This window comes from Wasmannia auropunctata, unplaced genomic scaffold (assembly GCF_000956235.1).
Source record: "Wasmannia auropunctata unplaced genomic scaffold, wasmannia.A_1.0 LD336083.1, whole genome shotgun sequence".
Lineage (NCBI taxonomy): Eukaryota > Metazoa > Arthropoda > Insecta > Hymenoptera > Formicidae > Wasmannia > Wasmannia auropunctata.
In genome coordinates this window covers 706,177-726,445 of record NW_012026807.1, presented here as the reverse complement: position 1 = coordinate 726,445, position 20,269 = coordinate 706,177, and the positions used below count along the sequence as shown (strand labels likewise).

General features: G+C 34.6%; 6 protein-coding genes across 9 annotated transcripts in view; 2 read left to right on the top strand and 4 right to left on the bottom strand.

Moving 5' to 3' along the window:
* Positions 1-1,408: 1,408 nt before the first annotated feature.
* On the bottom strand, positions 1,409-2,673 carry LOC105448603 (52 kDa repressor of the inhibitor of the protein kinase-like). Of its 2 annotated transcripts, XM_011687272.1 has the most exons (4): positions 2,411-2,673; positions 2,103-2,271; positions 1,618-1,871; positions 1,409-1,529 (listed from the first exon to the last, which is right to left on the bottom strand). In XM_011687272.1, the coding sequence occupies exons 2-4, from the start codon at positions 2,207-2,209 to the stop codon at positions 1,441-1,443; spliced, it is 450 nt and encodes a 149-aa protein (XP_011685574.1). In that variant the 5' UTR covers positions 2,210-2,271; positions 2,411-2,673; the 3' UTR covers positions 1,409-1,440. The 2 variants fall into 2 exon arrangements, with proteins under 2 accessions (XP_011685574.1, XP_011685572.1); XM_011687270.1 differs by having other exon boundaries at positions 2,103-2,673.
* Positions 2,674-3,026: 353 nt separating this feature from the next.
* On the top strand, positions 3,027-5,057 carry LOC105448602 (DNA/RNA-binding protein KIN17). The gene is made up of 3 exons (XM_011687269.1): positions 3,027-3,154; positions 3,336-3,774; positions 3,870-5,057. Exons 2-3 carry the CDS (start codon positions 3,369-3,371, stop codon positions 4,643-4,645), a joined length of 1,182 nt encoding a protein of 393 aa, XP_011685571.1. The 5' UTR covers positions 3,027-3,154; positions 3,336-3,368; the 3' UTR covers positions 4,646-5,057.
* Positions 5,058-5,513: 456 nt separating this feature from the next.
* On the bottom strand, positions 5,514-7,068 carry LOC105448599. Of its 3 annotated transcripts, none has more exons than XM_011687267.1 (2): positions 6,981-7,068; positions 5,514-6,359 (listed from the first exon to the last, which is right to left on the bottom strand). In XM_011687267.1, the coding sequence occupies exon 2, from the start codon at positions 6,337-6,339 to the stop codon at positions 5,680-5,682; it is 660 nt and encodes a 219-aa protein (XP_011685569.1). In that variant the 5' UTR covers positions 6,340-6,359; positions 6,981-7,068; the 3' UTR covers positions 5,514-5,679. The 3 variants fall into 3 exon arrangements, with proteins under 3 accessions (XP_011685569.1, XP_011685567.1, XP_011685568.1); XM_011687265.1 differs by lacking the exon at positions 6,981-7,068 and adding an exon at positions 6,831-6,919; XM_011687266.1 differs by lacking the exon at positions 6,981-7,068 and adding an exon at positions 6,804-6,886.
* Positions 7,041-10,926, top strand: LOC105448601 (protein KRI1 homolog). Its single transcript, XM_011687268.1, has 9 exons — positions 7,041-7,173; positions 7,904-7,983; positions 8,170-8,571; positions 8,657-8,973; positions 9,055-9,236; positions 9,339-9,598; positions 9,676-9,939; positions 10,072-10,229; positions 10,306-10,926. The coding sequence occupies exons 1-9, from the start codon at positions 7,062-7,064 to the stop codon at positions 10,892-10,894; spliced, it is 2,364 nt and encodes a 787-aa protein (XP_011685570.1). The 5' UTR covers positions 7,041-7,061; the 3' UTR covers positions 10,895-10,926.
* A 2,067-nt stretch (positions 10,927-12,993) lies between these two features.
* LOC105448726 overlaps positions 12,994-20,269 on the bottom strand; it is an 8,624-nt gene continuing 1,348 nt past the window's right edge. Inside the window, exons 3-14 of the mRNA XM_011687469.1 lie at positions 19,858-20,214; positions 19,321-19,570; positions 19,189-19,257; positions 19,025-19,111; positions 18,782-18,823; positions 16,503-16,868; positions 15,984-16,252; positions 15,572-15,757; positions 14,445-14,694; positions 14,216-14,284; positions 14,040-14,129; positions 12,994-13,366 (exon numbers count right to left, since the gene is read on the bottom strand). Coding sequence (XP_011685771.1) covers positions 13,232-13,366; positions 14,040-14,129; positions 14,216-14,284; positions 14,445-14,694; positions 15,572-15,757; positions 15,984-16,252; positions 16,503-16,868; positions 18,782-18,823; positions 19,025-19,111; positions 19,189-19,257; positions 19,321-19,570; positions 19,858-20,214 — 2,170 coding nt within the window. The 3' untranslated portion in view covers positions 12,994-13,231. The remainder of the gene's footprint in view (positions 13,367-14,039; positions 14,130-14,215; positions 14,285-14,444; positions 14,695-15,571; positions 15,758-15,983; positions 16,253-16,502; positions 16,869-18,781; positions 18,824-19,024; positions 19,112-19,188; positions 19,258-19,320; positions 19,571-19,857; positions 20,215-20,269) is intronic.
* LOC105448598 lies at positions 18,993-19,556 on the bottom strand. Its single transcript, XM_011687264.1, has 3 exons — positions 19,321-19,556; positions 19,189-19,257; positions 18,993-19,111 (listed from the first exon to the last, which is right to left on the bottom strand). Exons 1-3 carry the CDS (start codon positions 19,480-19,482, stop codon positions 18,998-19,000), a joined length of 345 nt encoding a protein of 114 aa, XP_011685566.1. The 5' UTR covers positions 19,483-19,556; the 3' UTR covers positions 18,993-18,997.

Below are 20,269 nucleotides of genomic sequence, written 5' to 3'. Positions count from 1 at the left end.
AGTTCAGACGTGTGCTCTTCCGATCAACGTGATGTGGAAGTTGTCCGATTACTCCAATTATTTGGAAACGGTTTGATGTTTGTGATACACATATATTATATATGTATATATATGTATATATCACACAGAATAAATACAATACACATATAACATTATATGATCCAGGCTCTACTAATTATATTATTATATGCTATTAATATATATATAATAATGTGTATCACAAAGAACAAAACTGTTTCCAAATACTTGGAGTAATCGGACAACTTCCATATCACGTTGAAAAAACCAGTTCTCGTCCGATCACTGAAGTCAAGCAACGTTGAGCACGGTTAGTACTTGGATGGGTGACCGCTTGGGAACACCGTGTGATGTTGTCCATTAATTTTTTTTGCTTCCCCGGAGGGAAATCCTATAAAGAAAAAAACTGCATTGACAAGATTAAAATTGATTTTTGATTGTAATATGTGTATACATCATATATATATTTCTATCTTTCAGCTGAATAAAATTTTACAATTATCAATTAAGTTTGCTATGTCTAAAGAAAATCAGAAATTTATATGACTAATTGTCGGTAACATTGCAACAATAAACATGCTATAAAAAGAGTACTGATTTCTCCAGATATACTCCTGCCAGAAAGAAATCTGAAAGTGAACGTGTCTGCATTTTAAAGGAAATGCGTTTATTGGCGCTTTTCTATATGCATAAAACTTACGCATTGAGCTATGTAGCCACGGATAACTGTCCGACGAGTAATACATCTACGATTTCCGATTTCCTTTCGCGTTACCATCGGTGATCATAACACTATATACTTCAGTCGTGTATATATGTGTATGGGAACATAAGAAATGACAGTCCTTATCAGGAGCACTATTTGGCGCGAAATCATATAAGGATATATGTGTATGTACAGTAGGGACAAGCAGTGTCGGCATCTTGATTTTTTTGTAAACTTTCAGGCTCCGCTGTTTATATTTTCAGTGGTCAAATAATATTATAGCATTAGAAATCACTGCTTATTGTAAATTTTTTTTAATTTTTACAAATTATAATAAAATGATTATAGATATAGGTAAACAGGATACAGGTAAAAGAGAGGTAAATAAATTATATTTTATAATTATATAGACCAACAATTATAGTAAAATATATATAATATATACACAATATATACAATATATGTACAATTATAGTAAAATAAATATTATTATTATATTATATTATTTAAAATTTAGAATAAAATATTTCATTTTAGAACAATAATTATATAAGTCGTAGAAAAAAATTAAAAACGAAAATAATTGTTTTAAGAAACAAATATTCAACATATTATCTATAATTATAGATTTATCTGTAAATAATAAAATATTTGTTTCTGTTTCTTTAAAAAAGTCTTCCTGTATTTTATAAGTTAAATAAGCGACATTTATTAATTTAAAGAATTTGATGTACATTGTCTGTTTGTGTTTCTTGGTCCATTTTAGTTTTCGTTTTATCGACTAGAATGAATGTACTATTTAAATCTAAAAATTAATATATAAATACATCAGAAAAATATTTCTTATCATGCTTATATAACAAAGTAAAATAATTTCAGAAATAGTTTCATACTGCCTTTGTCTTCTTCAGAGAGTAGAACCTCAATGAATTTTGTAGTGTCTTGTTTTATAATGTCTATGTCTTCTTCGGTCCAAACCAAGGGTGGGAATACAGTTGGAATTGCGTCTGGCTTTAGTCTATTTTTGTAATAATTTCGAAAATGTTTTTCCTCAAAATGAGCAGCACATACGCGATAAGAGGCATATAATTTGTCAATCTTCGCTATTAAATCATACCGCATGGCTGCTCTCGCCCAAATTACAGCTCTGAAATACATAGACAATTATGTTTATACTTCAAACTTCAAACCGTTTTACTTAATACAATATATGCACTTAAAAAACTACAATACAATTACAATATTCTAATTCATTAGAATTTATATTCACTATATGTACTGCAATAATATAAATAAGAACATAGGTCATTTTTTATTTGTATATTTGTTCTTATCTTTCTAAGATTATTAAATAAGTAATGGAAGTAATATTACATACCTTTGTTTATCTCTTGGAAAGCGAAAAAATGCTATACCACTAGCTGTATCGCTCTCACAGTTGTCGACAACACACCATTGACGTATATATTTTGGTTTTTTACTCATTTTTTAAAGTAAAGCTTTTCGACCTCTGCTTGAGATTATATGACTAGTATGTGACGGTACAGCTATAGTGGCACATAGAAAAACGTAAACAGTAAGACGTAATTGAGCAGTAAGCGAAACAGCTAATTACAGTCGAGAACATAGGACAATAAATAACGTAACCAGTAGCAAATAAAAAATATTGTTTTGCTTACTGCTTACGTTTTTCTGTGTGCCACTAGCTTAACTTTTACTGAGTTTGGTTATGTCTCTCTACTGCTGTAATCACAACAAGGGAGCCACTATGGATCTATAGATTGAATGGATTCTCTACTTTGATCGGAACGGAAATGGTTTCGACCAAAACCATGGCCGATTATTGATCCGCGAGCAAATCTGCGCAGCCGAATATAAAACGAAGGATCGTCCCTACTGTGCTCCTGCGATCATGATTTATCCTTGCTCGACATTCGACGAACAACAAGGATAAAATGACTCTGTGAGCGGCGTGAGCGCTGTGTCAAAAGCGTGAAATACGCAGCGCAGCCTGCATATCCTTAAGTACACTCTACAACAGTCGTAAAAAATAAACCCATTGTAATCGATTATTTTTCCCCGTATTCGATTACGATTAGTCAATTTTTGTGGCTTATTGGCTATTGTAGATTTAGGTTTTAAGCCTAGAATAAACAAGCTGCGCAAGCATCATTCTGTCTTTTTTTTAATATTCAATGACAACAATGACAACAAAGGCAGTGTTCCAAAATTCAGTGCTGCAAAAATGATGCCTGTGTCGCTAAATGGAAGGCACCTTTAGTAAATAGAATAGTCTGTGGATGCGCCCTAATCTGTTAGGTTGGAATACTCTCCAATATAGGTGACAATCTGAGAGAAACTCTCATGCTGGATTAAGAATGTTTAATTAAGAATTTCGGAGACGTTTCAGGCAGTTTTCGAAGACAGCTTGTAAGTATGGCATGTCAAGATAAAAAAATGATAAATGCCGAATTTTTCACCGACATTGTTTTTACTTCTAACCTACAAACGATGTTTATAACTTTTTACAAATCATACATTTTTTTAAATTTATGATTGAATTCGATTTTTAAGAATAAATAATTAATAACAACTTGTAAATCTGTTGCAGATTTCAATCTGAGCTGAGAGTAGGATAAATAAAATGGGGAAGCACGAAGCAGGCACGCCAAAGTTCATTGCTAACAAAATCAAGGCGAAGGGATTGCAGAAGTTGAGATGGTACTGCCAGATGTGTCAGAAGCAGTGTCGGGACGAGAATGGATTCAAGTGTCACACGATGTCGGAGTCGCACCATCGGCAGCTGTTGCTGTTCGCTGAAAACGCGCATCGCTACATGGATCAATTCTCACGGGAATTTTCGCAGGGATACCTGAATCTACTGAAGAGGCAATTCGGCACCAGACGAGTACCGGCGAATCGAGTGTATCAGGAGTACATCGCCGACAGAGGACATATACACATGAACGCGACTCAGTGGCTCACTTTGACAGCGTTTGTAAAATGGCTCGGACGCAGTGGACAGTGCGTTGTCGACGAGACTGAAAAAGGTTTGTACATTATCGTAATTTATTATTGACAATTAAATATTTGTCTCTGTCGGTAAAATTGTAGATTTGACAGGCTATATGTGTTGCATTTTCAGGCTGGTTCATAACGTACATCGATAGGGATCCCGAGACACTTGCGGCACAGGAGAAAAAGGCGAAGAAAGAAAAGATGGACAAGGACGACGAGGAACGACTGATGGACTTTATTGACAAGCAAATAGAAAGGGCGAAACAGGAGACAAAGGAAGAGGAGGGCGAGACATCTAAGACACCATTGACGCGTCCCGAGAATGACACACCTTTGGTCCTTGATATAAAGCTAAAACCAAAACCGAAGTTGCTCCCTGTACCACAGATAAAGCAGGAGAGGGTAAAAAGTGAAGATGACCAGAGCAAATCGACTTCGAGCAAATCGCTCGGTGGAAAGGACGAGAAACTCAAAAGACCCAATGATGACACCGAGAGGGGATCTGTCAAGAAGTTAAAAAGTAACGATGATTCTCCTGCGGCTGAAGGCTGGCTCAGGGAAGGCATAATGGTCAAGGTGACCACAAAGAGTCTGGGTGACAAATATTACAAGGCCAAGGGCGTCGTTCAGTCAGTCGGAACAGACGGTTTTGTTGGTAAAGTAAAACTAAAGACGCCGGAAGAAGTTAACGGGCACGTTATACGACTGGATCAGGAATTTTTGGAGACGGTAATTCCCGCGATAGGTAAAGAAGTCCTGATTCTTTGGGGGAAGCACAAGGGCCTGAGAGCAACGGTGAAGAAACTGCATATAGAGCACTACAGCATAGACGTTGAACTCGAGAAAGACAAGAAGATTGTGAAGAAACTTCCGTATGAGCAAGTATCCAAGTGTATAGATTGAGAAGCGATCGTGTCGAAAAAAAAAAATACTAGGAAAAAGATACTGTATTTTAGCATTGTCGGTAATATCCTATATTACATTCGTCGCATTATCTCGAAGAGCACCTGCGTACAACTTTAACAACTGAATAAGAAAATGTCAAACTTGTATATAAAATATGCATACATAAAGTGATACAAATTTATATTACATAATTTACTGTAAAGTTTGAATCAATCTGGGAAACAATTTTTTGTGAAACGTATATATTTAAGCCAAGGCACAACTTTTTTTTATTGAATACTATATATTACGTTTCATTACGTATGCATATCAGTGTTTGTATGTAGAATACAATAGATGTGTGAAATTACAGTAATTAGAGATCTATCATCCACACAAATAAAAAAAATGTTCTAATTTAAACATCAAATTCTGAAATAATCGTTTTTTAAATTGGATATCGATCGCTTGTTAAATTAGGAAATAAATGTAAAAAATTAAACATAGTCTTATTTAAGAAATGAATGTACATATAAATGTATTATCTCTTTTTATAAGGATATATCAGAATTTTTAAATGTCTTGTGTTTCTTCTGACAACATATTCATTTTGTATATATGTATATCTTTTATATTACTATATTTAAGATATCTTAAATAAAACGAACTATATCGTTTATTTTATACGAACCATAAATTCTACAAGTATATTATTATATATTTCAATCCAATTACACATTGTATAAATTTTCTTTTTCAAGTGCTTTTACGTTGCACATATATGTAGTAAATTGATTTACTATAAGAATCTATATAAACATTTAAAGAAATTAAAATATTTGTTACAGTATGAATTCTATTTAAAAGGTAAAAGTACGACGAATTCTACTTTTGTACATATATATATTATTTTGTAAAGGACATATTTACACATTAATATTATCTCAATCTTATAAATGGACAAAATGAGCCCATCATTCTTGACACTACAAATGTCTGTGTATAATACAGAACGCAACAGTATATAAATAATACATAAATATGTAGTAGTTCTACTTGATTTTGCAAATCATTTGATCACGTATGGATTGTACTGGGAAACATTCTTTATCGAGTATTACAATACGGCCGTTGATCTTAAATAATATGTCCCCTATATATTTACGACTAAATACAGGCACAACGGTACCTTCGCCGAAAGTCTCTATCTGTTTCTTGCCCAATATTCTATTCACAAACACAGCCTTGTAGACTTTCTCCGCAGCATTGTAATAAATTCTGTACGGAATTGTTTTGCTGCCTACTATAAGTATGGCGGCTACAGCGAAACTACCAAGCAACGCTATTATCCTCCCTACAGCGCTTAAAGGCATTAATAATTTCTCATCAGATCCCCTTACTGTGTCTTGCACCGGTGGTCTCATGTAGATCAAATATCCCAAGCTAATCGTACTAACAGCGACACCTAACCATCCAGCATGATATGCTACAGTAATTGTTGTACTGATTGCTGACAGTTCCCTGTACACAAGCCGGTAACCGTCGCTTATATTGTCCATAAGTTTATATTTCTGCTCTGCCCAGGCATTCGTCTTATTAGTCATCTGTTGATTACTTTTCACAAGCGTGATTTTATTGAGAGGGCCAGAAATTATATTCTTGCGAAAGACAGGTCGACACAGAACAGTAGCCTTATTCAGGATATAAGCCATTTTCGTGACTTACGACAATCCTGCAACATCAAGTGTGAAAACGTATACGAATAATCATCAAAAGAGAAATAATTGCCTAGACTTATTATATAATTATTAGATTCAAGTAAATCAATTTACATCATTATTATTAGTTAGTAATTACTATTAGTGTTATTATTTCCTAGTTTTGCATATATTTGCAATTATCATATTTCTGTTAGAATGTAATTGTTACCGCATTAATTTCCTTCTCTTGAAGTTGCGATTAATATGTATATATATTCCATAACAAGCAAAGAACTTGTCTCTAATGATAAGGTGATGTTTAAGCTTAAATACGATTAAGCAGTAAATTGAATTACATTAAATTAAACATTACATCTCGATAATAACAAATAAACAAAAAACTTAGTGGATATGCAACGCGACGAAGAATGAAATTATATTTCATTCAGGTTCGATTATTAAATCTTAATATTTAAGTATTTAAAGTAGATTGAGGTCCTTACTCATTTGCTAGATATTATCGGCAACGCGACAAAATCCTAAATGCACTCTAAAGCAACAATAAACTTCGAAACCACGTGGAATATCACAGCATTCACAGCACGCTTCGCACGCTTGCTCGATACATATTAGGTTAGGTCACATGTACATACTTCCGGCTGCCAGCCGTAGTGCTCGTGGTGCTTTGCGTCTCGTTTTATGATTTACACGTTTCGTCTGTGCGCTCAGTTAGAATGTCTATGTTATTCAACGGCGACAACTCCGACTCCGATGGGGAATTGAAGATAAACACGGAATACGCCAATATTTACGATAACTTCCGTCAAAAGGAGGAATTACATAAACGTGAGTGAACCTAACCCCCCATATACGCCTTTAACAGACGCGAGATTTATTAGTAATCCCGAATTGAGTACCATGTCTAATGAAATTTTTCTATTTTTTTTTCAATTGTTGAACTTTTTGATCAACCTCTTGTAAACTGAGTCATATACTTACATATTAATGTAACAGTCGAAGAATTTGTTGATAAGTCAAGACACCTTTTCTTACCTCGGATCACCTTACGACGTAAGAATTTCTCTGTCCAAAAATCATGTTAAAGCGAAATGATTGATTAAATTGATATATACATACGAAAAAGAATCTTTCAAAATATTTAATTCAGTTGGAAAAAATTCGAGGGGTAAATCGCTGAGGGCATTGCGATGTACAGATTCGAGGCATTGTTAGGCATGTCTTGGGCACTATTACGTTTTATTTTTAAACAATTGACAATTGTTTTATGTCACAACACGTAATAAAGTGTGAATATTAAATAAATTACGCTAAATAATAAGATTGCTCTCACGATGTTATCCGTGGGGCATTATGGTCGGTCAGAAATTGGGCATTACCTCGGACATTACTAGACATATACATGTATACTTGATTTTGATTAGCGGTTTACCCCTCGAAAAAACTCAACATCTCATCTATTGTATGCAAGGATTAATGTTATTACATTAAATTATTTCACATGATTTTTTGGAATTTATATATGTGTGATTGTAATTTTTTCCTATTTATTTTGCAGTGAAGGCAAGATATGGAGAAAACGCTGCATTTTCGGAGGACGAAACTGATGAGAGCAGTTCATCAGAAGATGAAGACAGTGTATGTTGATTACTATAGTTTGCTTGATAAATTTATATTTGCTTTCACTGTGTGTGTTATCACAAATATTTTCTTAACTTTTATTAGATTTTGTATTTTATCTTTAGCTCTCAATAAAAATCTAGCTTTACATATAACAGCACTAATAAATGCATAATAATAATCAATTATTTTTTTCATATTCAGAATCCAGAATTTGATAAACAGTTTCTCATAACGTTGGCCTGTTTGAAATCTGGGGACCCGAGCACATATGACGAAAAAGTTAATTCCTTCAATGACAAACCTGGGACATCAGAAAATGCCGAAGTGAGAGAAACAAGAAAGAAGAAGTCAAGGAAAGAGAAGCCCCTCTCTTTGCGCGATTACGAACGTAAGATAATATTGGAAAGAGACGGACGGTTTAGTAGCAGCGAAGATGAAGACGATGAAAAGCAGACAGCTAAATCTAAAATGTCCACTTACGTGGAGGAGCAAAACGAATTAAGAGATAGTTTCAAACATGCTCTAAAAGATGAGGATGAAGATAACGATGAGGATAATTCCCTCTTGAAGATAAAACAAAAGACAGAGGATGAGAAACACAAAGTACTTTCAATTATTACATTTTTAATAATTTCGCACATATGTATTCATATATTATTGTGTGTAATATCATTGTTGTTTTATGTAGGAAGAAAAATCGTACAAGAAGTGGTTGATAGGTCGAGAAGTGGAGATAGATCCCGAGGAGAAGGAAATGCTCAAACCACTGCGTGACTTTTGGTCGGATCCTAATTTAGATCCGAATGAGAAATTCTTGAGGGATTATATTTTAAATAATAAGTATATGGATAAAGAATCTTACGACGCTGACTTGGAGTACAATCAAGTTATTCATGACAGCGATGAGAACTTGTCGGAAGATGAAAAGACTATTCGTAAGCAGGAGGAATTCGAACATAAATACAATTTTAGATTTGAAGAACCTGATCAAGAATTTATCAAGAGGTATACGAGAGATCTTGTTCAATGAATAAATGTTGATTACTACACGTATTATTTTTTTATTTAAAAATTTTATGTTTCAAGGTATCCACGAACGATGGAAAACTCAATGCGGAAAAAAGATACGCGCAGAGCGCAGAAGAGAGTGGAAGTTAAGGAAAGAAAAGAGCAGGAGAAACAGCAGAAGAGAGAGGAACTGAAGCAATTGAAGGCGTTGAAGAGAAAAGAGATAGAAGAAAAGATCGAAAAGTTGAAAGAAATCACAGGTAACGTATGATTCTTTAATTTTTATATGTATAAAATTTATGTCAAATTGTTCAATATTATACTAGGTATTATCTATATTAATATATCTATATTAATTACAGGAAATGACGATATGCGTTTTGATAATGTTGATTTTGATTCCGACTTCGATCCAAATGAACACGACAGAAGGATGAAAGAGCTTTTTAATGACGACTATTATACTGATGGTAAAGACGAGATGCAGAAGCCAGAATTCCCGGAGATCGATGAAGAATTGGATATTGAGCTCAAGTGGGACACATATGATCCAACTACAGATAAAATTGACATGGAAACTGCGCAATACGAAGAACCTCATTGTGAAGATCCAAATTTTAATGTACTTATTACGGTCTATCTATTATATATTTTGCTGCTGTATTTTGTATAGGAATTTCATTAGTCGTCTGATTACAGATGGACGCTGATTACGATAAGTCCCAAAATCTACAGTCCGAACTCATTGAAAATACGAAAAGGAGAAAACGGAGGAAGCGCTCTAAATTCGCGGAGCTTATAGCAAAGGAGAAACCGAAATTTGATCCAAAACAATTTCCTTCGTATGCAGATTATTTCGATCAATATTACTCATTGGATTACGAGGACATGATTGGAGACTTGCCGTGTAGATTTAAATATCGGAAAGTAGTGCCAAACGATTATGGATTAAGTGTTGAAGAAGTAAGTGTTAATTGTACTAAAATTTTATTATTAATATTAAGGTCACTCTCTAACCAAATCATTTGTAATAATATACTTGTTATAAATTTAATAAATTAAATTTAATAAATATATACATTCTTATGTTTCAAGATTTTAATGGCTGATGATAAGGAGTTGAATAAATGGTGCCCCTTAGGACAAGCTCTTAAACATAAACCAGAACACGTGGAAACAAATGAAATTAAAATATTTAAACAAAAATCGATGAACGAAGCATTTAAGCAAAAAGTTCTTAAGAGCTTATATAGGTAAGTATCACACAAGAATTGAACGTATATAATATATACTATAGATTATCTATATATAATAATCTTGTATATTTAGTGAACCCGAAGAGAAAAAAGAAGAAGGAAAAGGCGAGGAAACTGTTACCGAGGAAACTGAAACCAGTAATAAGAAACGTAGGCGAAGGAAGAAAGCTAAAGGCAGCAATCCTCTTAACGTGGAGTCTAATACTGATACTAAGGAAAAAATTGTACATACAATAGAGAATAACGTACAGAATAGTAACAACAAGGATGAGAGAAAGAAGGATGAAAAAAATAAAGAGGCGCAAGAGGAAAATATAGTAAATAAGAGCAAAAAGAAAAAACGAAAGAACAACTTACAAGCTGACGGCGACGTGTCGATTTCTAAGAAAATGAAGACAGATAACGCAGTGAAGGAAAGTTCTCAAATAAAAATGAACATTGATAACATTAAAGTAGAAAATAGTAATGAAAAGACGATAGCCAATGGGAAATCTGCAGGTCGGAAGAAAAACAAGAACAATAATTCTCACATGAATACTAAAAAACACAAACCAGATTATAATGATCCAATGATGTCTTTGAATGCAGAAAGATTGAAGACCTACGGAATAAATGCTAAGAAATTGAAAAATAAGTTGAAATATGGGAATAAGAAATTATAAATATGGATTTTCTGTATTTGTATGTATATAGTAAATATAAATGCATACCTTATATATAATGATAGATTCTAGCATATGTAAATATATTTTTTTATTGATATATGTATGTATATACACAGTATGTGCGATATGATCAGATATGATCATATCGCAGAGCTACAGCACAAAACTAAATAAATGCGTCGGTACATATACACGACAAGTTTAATGTAAAGGCATATACATATACGTACCACACGCAAGGATGGATAAGAGACAGTAGTCAGCGACTGCGCGCACCCTCGAGTAGGAGTGGTCTCGAGTTAGGGCGGATCCGCTTTCGGATGATAAACGACATTTGCGGATTATTAGGATCGCAGGCTGCTGTTTGTGTTTGCCTTTCCACAATTTCCATCTCTAATCCAGCCCGTATGCTTCGCTCGAAAATACCCCCCCATTGATCCGGCACGTTACGGATTTCACTTACCGAGCCCTTCGCGCGCATCTCTTCTCCTTTCGACCCGGTAAGATTTTTATCAATATAATTGCAAATGTAAAGAACTTTAATTAAAGCATAATTATTTTTACTTTTTGTTTCACCTTCTCAAATTAATTTTTAAACAATATGTACGATCAGGCGGTTCCGGATAACTAAATTAAGAATTAAAAAAAAATTATATATTAGATTATTTTATTTGCATTACAAATTTGTTATAACATTAATAAGAATTATTAATGTGATATTACTAAAATTATTCCATAGAAATATATATCTTCACGCCCAAGAAATTTGTTTAAACTTCTAACACATTTCGGCTTACATTTTTTTTTCGGTTTGTTAACTGATATGCAGATATATATTTCTCTTATATATTTTATGATGATTCTTTTGTGTAATGTTGAACAAGCAGAATTGGCTGCCGAACTATATATAAAAAAATGAGATCATATAATTTAAAACAAAAGATCCAATTACTTGCGGGAAAAGGGACGGCTGTAGAAAACAATATTGTTGATAATGTATCCGTGCAATGCCTCTTAAGAATTTTATTTAACGGGAGAGGACATTGGTTGGATCGGTCCGAAACGGTCGGCAAAACCCCTCTTTTTTTCCCCCGGGTGCAATAAATCAATCCCCTCGGCTCGACGAGAAGTACCAGTAGTAGCAGGTGGCTCCTGACGGCCACCGGCGTTCGCGCCCTTAATTCCCAATTAATGTTATCCTCGATGTAAACGTACGCCCTATATGTCCCCCTTGGCCTCCAAACCGTACGTTCGAACATGTTCCTCGCGGATTATGCGTCGACGGAACATCGTCTCGGTTGTATTAAAGTAACGCGTGATTTTATATAGTGAAATATTTTCTAGTAACATCGTGATTCAAAAATCGCTCGAATCCTTGCTCTTCCAGAAATGGGATTATTCAGCGATTTGTCAGTATACGTAGTCGGTAAAAAAAGATATAAATTGAAGAAGAAGCGCAAAGGAAGCGTGCAGCAGACTCATGTACTATATATATATATATTTCTTCGATCCGCGAGATCGAAGAAACAACAAATAACACAATAGCATATATGTATTATTTAAATAAAATATTATGTAAGGATAACATCCTTTTAATTAAGGTTGAAGGGATTTGTAGGAGAAAAGAAGAAGTCTTGCACGAGAAAGTTTCACGTTGCGACTCGCACGTATAATTGATCGGGGATAGGAGGCTGTGCCTGAGTATTAGAAGCTATTGAATTACGGCAGGACCGAATTTCACGGGCTAACACCTCCATCTGGATAGTAGCCGAGCCAGGATAAGTGCACTTAGGGTAGTGTAATTGACACAATATCCCCGTCGCCGTTCTAATTGGCGGAAAATCGTCGGGTAGAATCCGACCTCATCGGATCCTCGTTAACTGATCGAACAATTAAAACATCTTGCGGCGTCGGCCCCTTTCGCGTCTACAATCGCGAAGATGGGAACATAAATTTAGGGAATCATTAGGGACTATAAAATAAGCGTTTAGACACTACAAAAGAAGTGTAGCTTTGTAAAAAAACGTTTCTTTTATGTCGCGACTGTTCCGCTTAAGCGATTGAAACGATGATTGGGAATAAAAATCGACGTCACATTTATAGAAAAAAATATAGAATAACACTTTATTATGTATGTAAATAATACTTCAATTTGCTAAAACATTATTTCCGTGCATGAAAGTTTCAGTATTTAATAAGAAGAAAGAATTGACTTCTCTCTTTTCTGTCTTCGCATCATGCGAACGCACACAAATTATATGTATTCGAAAACGATCACGCGTCATAAAAATTTTAATTTCTTAAATCTGTACAGAACAATGAGATAATGCGCCTTTACGGAGCAATGGTTGTAAATATGTCGGGCATAGTCAAATTCGTTCCATTTATGGTAGAGTTTGTTGGTTTTCCCGTAGGTAAATCTCCGACTTGGATGAGAATCACGAGATATGTGGTGACTGAGCCAATGACCTGAGAATAAACAGGAAATTCAGTAATCTAATTTTTATAATATCTTCATCGTTTAACCGTTAACTATATTACATATTACATTACACTAGTGGATGTGGAGTCTATAAGGACTCTTTAGATATATAAAAAAAGAAATATAAATAATTGCTTCCACTTTTTTGCCATTTTTTTTGTGTTAAATTTTATTTATTCTATTTTATTTGCAAGCAAATAAATAAGTATAATTGATCAAAATTACAATACTAATGGTAGGAATCCTAAAGACTCCACACATCTAACAATAAGTTGAGAGTTAAGGGCTCTCATTGAAGCGCGAAATATTTATATTTTAATCTCACGTTGTGTTCTCGTTAACATCGCTGTACGAAACATTCTTTCACATATCTTTCAACGGTGATTAATTTTTAATTGCAGATGTAAAAGTTGCAAGACGAGGTCTGAGATTAAACATAAATGAAGCACGGAGTAACAAGAAGTAGAATAAATACTCGCGAACGCCGGTGTTATTAAGATGGAAATGAAAGTAGATCAAACTAACACACGTCACGTCAGCTCGCGAGCGAGATTTACGTAAGCTCTATTTTATACGATAAATCTCGATAAATTTATCACTTTACATCTTCAAAACGATTTTTTGCTCTACGCGAAATTCATACGATCAATTAACGCTTACCCCGTGAATGAACGTGTGATCTAGATTGAAGAATCCGCACGCCGTGAAGATTAACGGGTTCTGTATCAGCTGCAGAGTAAAGTCCCGTATCTGTAAAAGACATGTCGACATTGATTGCCGTTTCATCTGCTTCTCGCGTTATTTCACTAACATAAAACGTTGGAGTTTCGACTTGCCTCCGCGCGAAATTCTTTGGTGGTCGACGGCTCGTACAGCTCGCAGATTATATCACCCGTGTTCGCGGCCTGCGAAAGTTCACGCATTAATATTGCTGTACAATAATTCAATCTTTTTTTTTCAGTACTTAAAAAAGCAATAATATTTAAAAGAATTTGTGTTTTTTACAAATTCTAAAACAAACGAGAAAAAAAGAATAAAAAGGCGCGTGTAAAAAATTTTGCTTGCCTCAATGGTCGCCATTGCGCACATGTGATTTATGACGAGGACCTTCGACGAGTAGAACAGAATCCAACCTACGACCGGTATCATCTCCTGTCGGAATAACTCACTGCTAAGGTGCATCCAGAAAATCGAGTAAGCGTAGTACAGGAGACTGGTGATGAACACGAACGACACCGTCATGGAAAGGAGGATCTGTATGCCGTACGCTTCATTCATACTTCTGGTGGACTTGATTAATTCCAAGTGAACTTGCCTTCGCTCGGCATAAAGAAGAGGACATTGTCAGCCAATTCGAAAAAGTGAACATCGCAAGATTATTCCATTAACAATAAGGTATTTATACTAAAAAAACTAAAATAATTATGAATAAATTTTTTATATTTAAATTTCAAATTTTTAGAAAAATAACATCTAATTATATTTTTGAATCTCCTTTTCAATCAATTTTAATAAATAATCACATTTCATAGGAGATATTCATTACATTACTAGACGCGAAATAATCTTGATTTTATCTGTGTCGCGATCTGAGTATAGTAGCATGATAAATTAAATATTGCGATCGTTATAATTGTATTGTACCTAATACCATATATGCATTTGATACCGTTACTAATACAATTCATTCGATATCGTTTGAGAGCGCAAAGTTATATGTTGAGAGAGCACTTATTTACAAGCATATCAAACCTTTCAAATAAAAATATTGTATAAAAATTTTTCACAAATGTTTATAAAAATTATCTCTAAAACAATATAAAGTGCACTGAAATAATAAAATAATAATAAATTAATACAAATTAATACACGTGCATAGATAAGTATTTATCTCTCATAGGCAAAAGATATAATGCTATACGTCATCGGCTAGGTTTAATTAATTTGCGAAAAAATGTACCGTGTCACTGGTCGTGAATGTGTTAATTATCAGATTTTTGGAAAATGAAAGTGCTACAGATCAAGATAAAATTGAAATGTTATTCATGGATGACTTTGTCACGCAAATTCTGAATGACGTAATTTTAAATACATATATACGTGCGTAAAATACGTACGTGCGCATGCAAGATGGTCTCGATGTGCAAAGAAACAAAAATTCATTTACGCGCGTGTTGAAGTAAAAATCTCACTTGACGGCCCTCATCGTATCGGTGTTGTCCTTGGTCGTGCGATCCTGCTGTGTCGCGGACGCGACGTAGGTCTTGTTCCACTCGTCCTTCATTTTCAGCACCCTCTTGTGCTGCGGCGAATCGGGCGTGGTCGTTAACATGCGTTGCAGCAGGTTGTTTAGCTGCTCGAACCGAGTCTTTGCGAAGCTTCAAGAGTTCGTGGCAAAAGCGAGACAGGGAAGGGCGGCAACGATTATTTAATATCTAATTTTCAATAGTTATTAAAGTAATCGCGAAACGTAATAATATCGCGATAAAAATTTGTAAAAGTAGAAAAAAGATTATTTAAATTATTGCGAATTAAAACAGCTCTCATTAGTGGATGAGATTAATTACGTACTCGTTATATACTCGTTCATTACTCGTGCTTTACCTGACCCAGTGTAAGAACGACACGTCGCTCACGTAGAGTAAGCCGACGGGATAATTTACGGCGATTATGATGACGATCCTGATATGCATAGGCGTATCTTCCACGAACATCCCGTCGTAATTGACCACTATGAATATGATGAATATCACCACGACGAATATGAGGGAGTAAAGCTGATTCAGATACAATTTCCGATAGTTCTTCTGTAATCCCATTTGCTCCATGGACTTCTCGCACATCATGATGCGCATCATTGCCGCCTTCATGTACTGCGAAAATAACATTCGCGTTTCTCTCTCTGTCGGTTCCTGTTTTCGAGGACGAAAAGGTTTCCGAGTCGCGGCGAGACTAAGTTTGGTAGACCGAGGGTCTGCCTTCGGAGTTGAATATAAAGTGCTTACGTATGTAACATATGAATGATATGAAAATCAATCTTTTTTCTTAATGAGACTTTAGACCTCGAGAGTCTCGCGCGCTGGAATGAAAATCTCTATATGGCGATCCCCCAAAGAAAGTTACCTTTCTCCTCAACCAGCCGCAAGGGATGAGGCACAACGTCAGGCAGATGTTGGCGTAGAAAATCGCTTGGAACGTCATGTTGCCGAGCGAGTTCACCTTGTGCAGATAATAGTCCTCTAGGTACTCTATCGACAGCTTCATCAGGGCGCAATAGGTCACCAGGCAGATCAACGAGTACGCGATGTTCAGAAGCCTGCCCCGTTTGCTCGCCCAAATCCCCATGCCGACCATGATGTTCGCCACTAACAGCGGCATGATCATCTCCTGTATAGTTTTCGGTTGGAACATCTTCGCGGATGGCCGGGATACGCCCGATGCGACCTTGATAAAGGACGAACGACGAACGAAGGCGGCCTTCGCCGCGGACTGCACCACGTACGCGCACCTCGCGATTCAGAAATGAGACCGATGAGTTATCGTGGCTGCGTCACCTCGCGCGTGTTCTACACACGTGCGGACAGCGTAATACTAAATGTCACCCCCGTCAAAGGTGGGCGGCCGAAGGTGGTCGAACAGGTGGCGGCGGCGGTGAAGGGCTGAACGCGCGATCCAAGTAAACGATGTTCGCGATGCCTCGTTACGCCCGCGTGTCCCAAAGGATTCATTTGCCCGTCTCGTAATCGATATCGGCCCGCGAGCGTTTTGCGTAAATAGCATAAATAGTCGTTCACGCCTTTTTTTCATTCCCACAGCAAACGCGCCGCGGAATTTCGGAATTTCTGAAATTTCGCTCGCTTAATTTATCATCAAAATGTTGAATTACTGTCTCTGTGACCGGATTAAGGGAAAAATTGCGATAGAGATTTATCTTGAAGATTATTTTTAATCTTATTTGAAGAGAGCAACGATAATAATCAAATTTCTTTTTATTCATTTTATTAATTTTATTCTTATATATCAAGGGTTCTCAATAAGAAACGGGAATCGAAAGAGAAATTTAATCTCTTGATCAAAACTTTTCCTCGGTATTGATTCGTTTTTAATTATATCTGTTCATTGTACGCGGAAAAGTGTCATTATATGTATATCACGGAACGTCCAGTGCAAAGTTTTTAAAGATTATAACGAGCTTTCAATGACGTTAAATTGTGGGTTACCGAATAAAGTATGATGAAATTACAATTATTGATGGAACGGCCGACATTACGCGATAGATAAATTTAAATGATGACAAGGCAGACGGTGCGAAATAAGCGACAAATACATCGGGTGTTCGTGATCTCATAATGGATGAATGCCCAGGAGACTTCATCGGGAAGATCGATATCGGGCGAAGCTAAGAGCTATCTTGTTAACGACAGTATGAGGGTTAAAAATGCAAGTTGGTGTTATTGACATACTTGTAAAATAGAGGATCGATGTGCAGGAAAGATTTTTAATAAACGAAATTATTCTATAAATTATTGGTAATCCCTAGAATTCTTTAAATTTAATGTTGTTGCAAAAATTTTATTTGTTAGCGCATTATTTATGATAATTACAAGCAATTATCGGGCACATTGCGAGAAACTCCATATTCGCGCACACTCCGACGTATAGATCTCGATAACACACTATCGACGTCGTAGCAATAAAGGGAATGAGCGAATATGAAGATGGAACGAAGAATATTTAATAACTGACGCACACATTTCTTCCAAGTGTATATGCTTATACGACGGCGTAATGCTTTTATGTTGAACATAAATTTCTTCGTCACATACAGTGGTTGCAAATGTCAACTTTTCCAAGTTAAAACAATTAAATATCTAGAAATATATCGTGCAAGATGTCCCTTTATTATCTTTCTTCATTATACACACATTTATGACATTGTTAAATTAATATTCATATTCATATTCATATTAAACAATTTATCACACATTTATAACATTGTTAAATTAATATTTATATTAATATTAAACAATATACTAAATATTTATTTGTATTTGCAAAAATTTATAAAAATGTTTTCTGCAAAATTTACAGAGCTTGAATAGAACAGAATATGTGAGAGTTGGACTCATTTGATAAATTACGACGTGCTCAAAATTTCATTTCTGAAATTAAAAAAGAACACTAGCGTTTTTAAATATAGTTTTAAATATTTTAAACATAGTTTTTATTTTCTGACACTTTGTGACATTTGATATACAGTTTAATATACAGCATTTATTTTCATACAATTTAAAGATTTATAAAAGATAATCATTTAATAATATTAATATTAATAATATATCTACAATTCTTTAAAAATGTATATCTTGTATAGCATTATTCGCTTCCAGGGTGTTGCTTACTTGTACCATGATAACCAAGTTGATTGTTACAGTTTTCAAAATCTGTAAACAAAAAAAATATAAATGGTACATTTGCGATTTTTGAGAGAAAATTATAAAATAATTTCTAATTTTTTTTTATGTAAAAAGAACTTTGTTGAAATTTTTTATAGTTTTATATATATTCATATTCATTTTATTGTTTTTTTTTTTAATCGTTGATATAACAGAAACGTGTTATGTAACTGACAATTTGATACAAACCAAGCTTAAGAGACGATTATCTAGAGTAAGACCAAAAACGGAGAAAGTCACCGGACTTTGCAAGATTTGAATACCAAACTGCTGAATCTGAAACAATTTCGGGGGATAATTACTGTATTAACATAACAGCAATCGATTAGAATATTGCATAACAGCAAACAAACCTCCTCCTGCATATCAGTACTTGCGTCGCATCCATAAATCGCGTGAATAAGTTCGATGGTTCTGTTTCCCTACAAGTAAATGTTATCTTAATTAAAATCTAAAATTCGACAATAATGATTCAGACAAATTACCTCATCGGCCGCGATCTTGCAAATGCGACTCAACCCAATGGCTTTCAAAATGCTCACAAAACTCATTACCAACGTCATAGATGTTTGCTCTGCCAAAGTTGGGACTTTGTGATGTTGGAAGTATCGGACGTACAAATTAAAAAATGCTCCAATGAGAAACATAATAGTTACTCCTATCTCCCAAGCTAATTGTATTCCGAGGATATGGCATATTATTTTTGATATTTTACACAACTCCAGGTGTACCTGTCTTAAAAATACTTAAAGATAATAAGAAATATTTTTATTTAAAGAAAAATACTCTCTTTTGTTTCTCAAGTTTTTAAAAATTTGATTTAAAAAATTGAAGTAAATATTCCAAGCATTATTCAGGAAATTATAAATTTTGAATACCTTAATGGCAAAATTGAAGGATTTTGAATCGATTTTTATTTCGAAAAAATGACGATAAAACTGAATACAATCTATGCCTTAAATCTATTTTTTATAGAATTTACTTTATAATAGTGTACTGTATAACATGTTCCCTTTACTCACTTGATTATCTGCAACAGATATTTACGTTCCTGACATTTTGTCATCACGGGATTTTGAGATCGATTTCGGAGATCACTTTGAAATTGTTTTTCGATCGGGGATAGAGAGTGAGATTTAATTTGAGAAATGATCGGATCTTGCTTCTCTAACATAGAAACATTTTTTCGGGGTTGCAGCACCCGTCGATTCCATTGGAATATCGTTTTCGTGGAGAGAGTATGCCTCCGTTGTTCGACACGTATAATTTTGGCATAATCTGTCAATGCAAAACTACCCAATTTCATCTTGTTCGTTGATGAATTTATTAAACTTTCACACAAAAGTTGGTTGATCGATTTGAATTTCATTTGTAAACACCTAGAGTAGAGTTATAATTGCACCATTAGATATTATAATATGTATTTAAAAAACT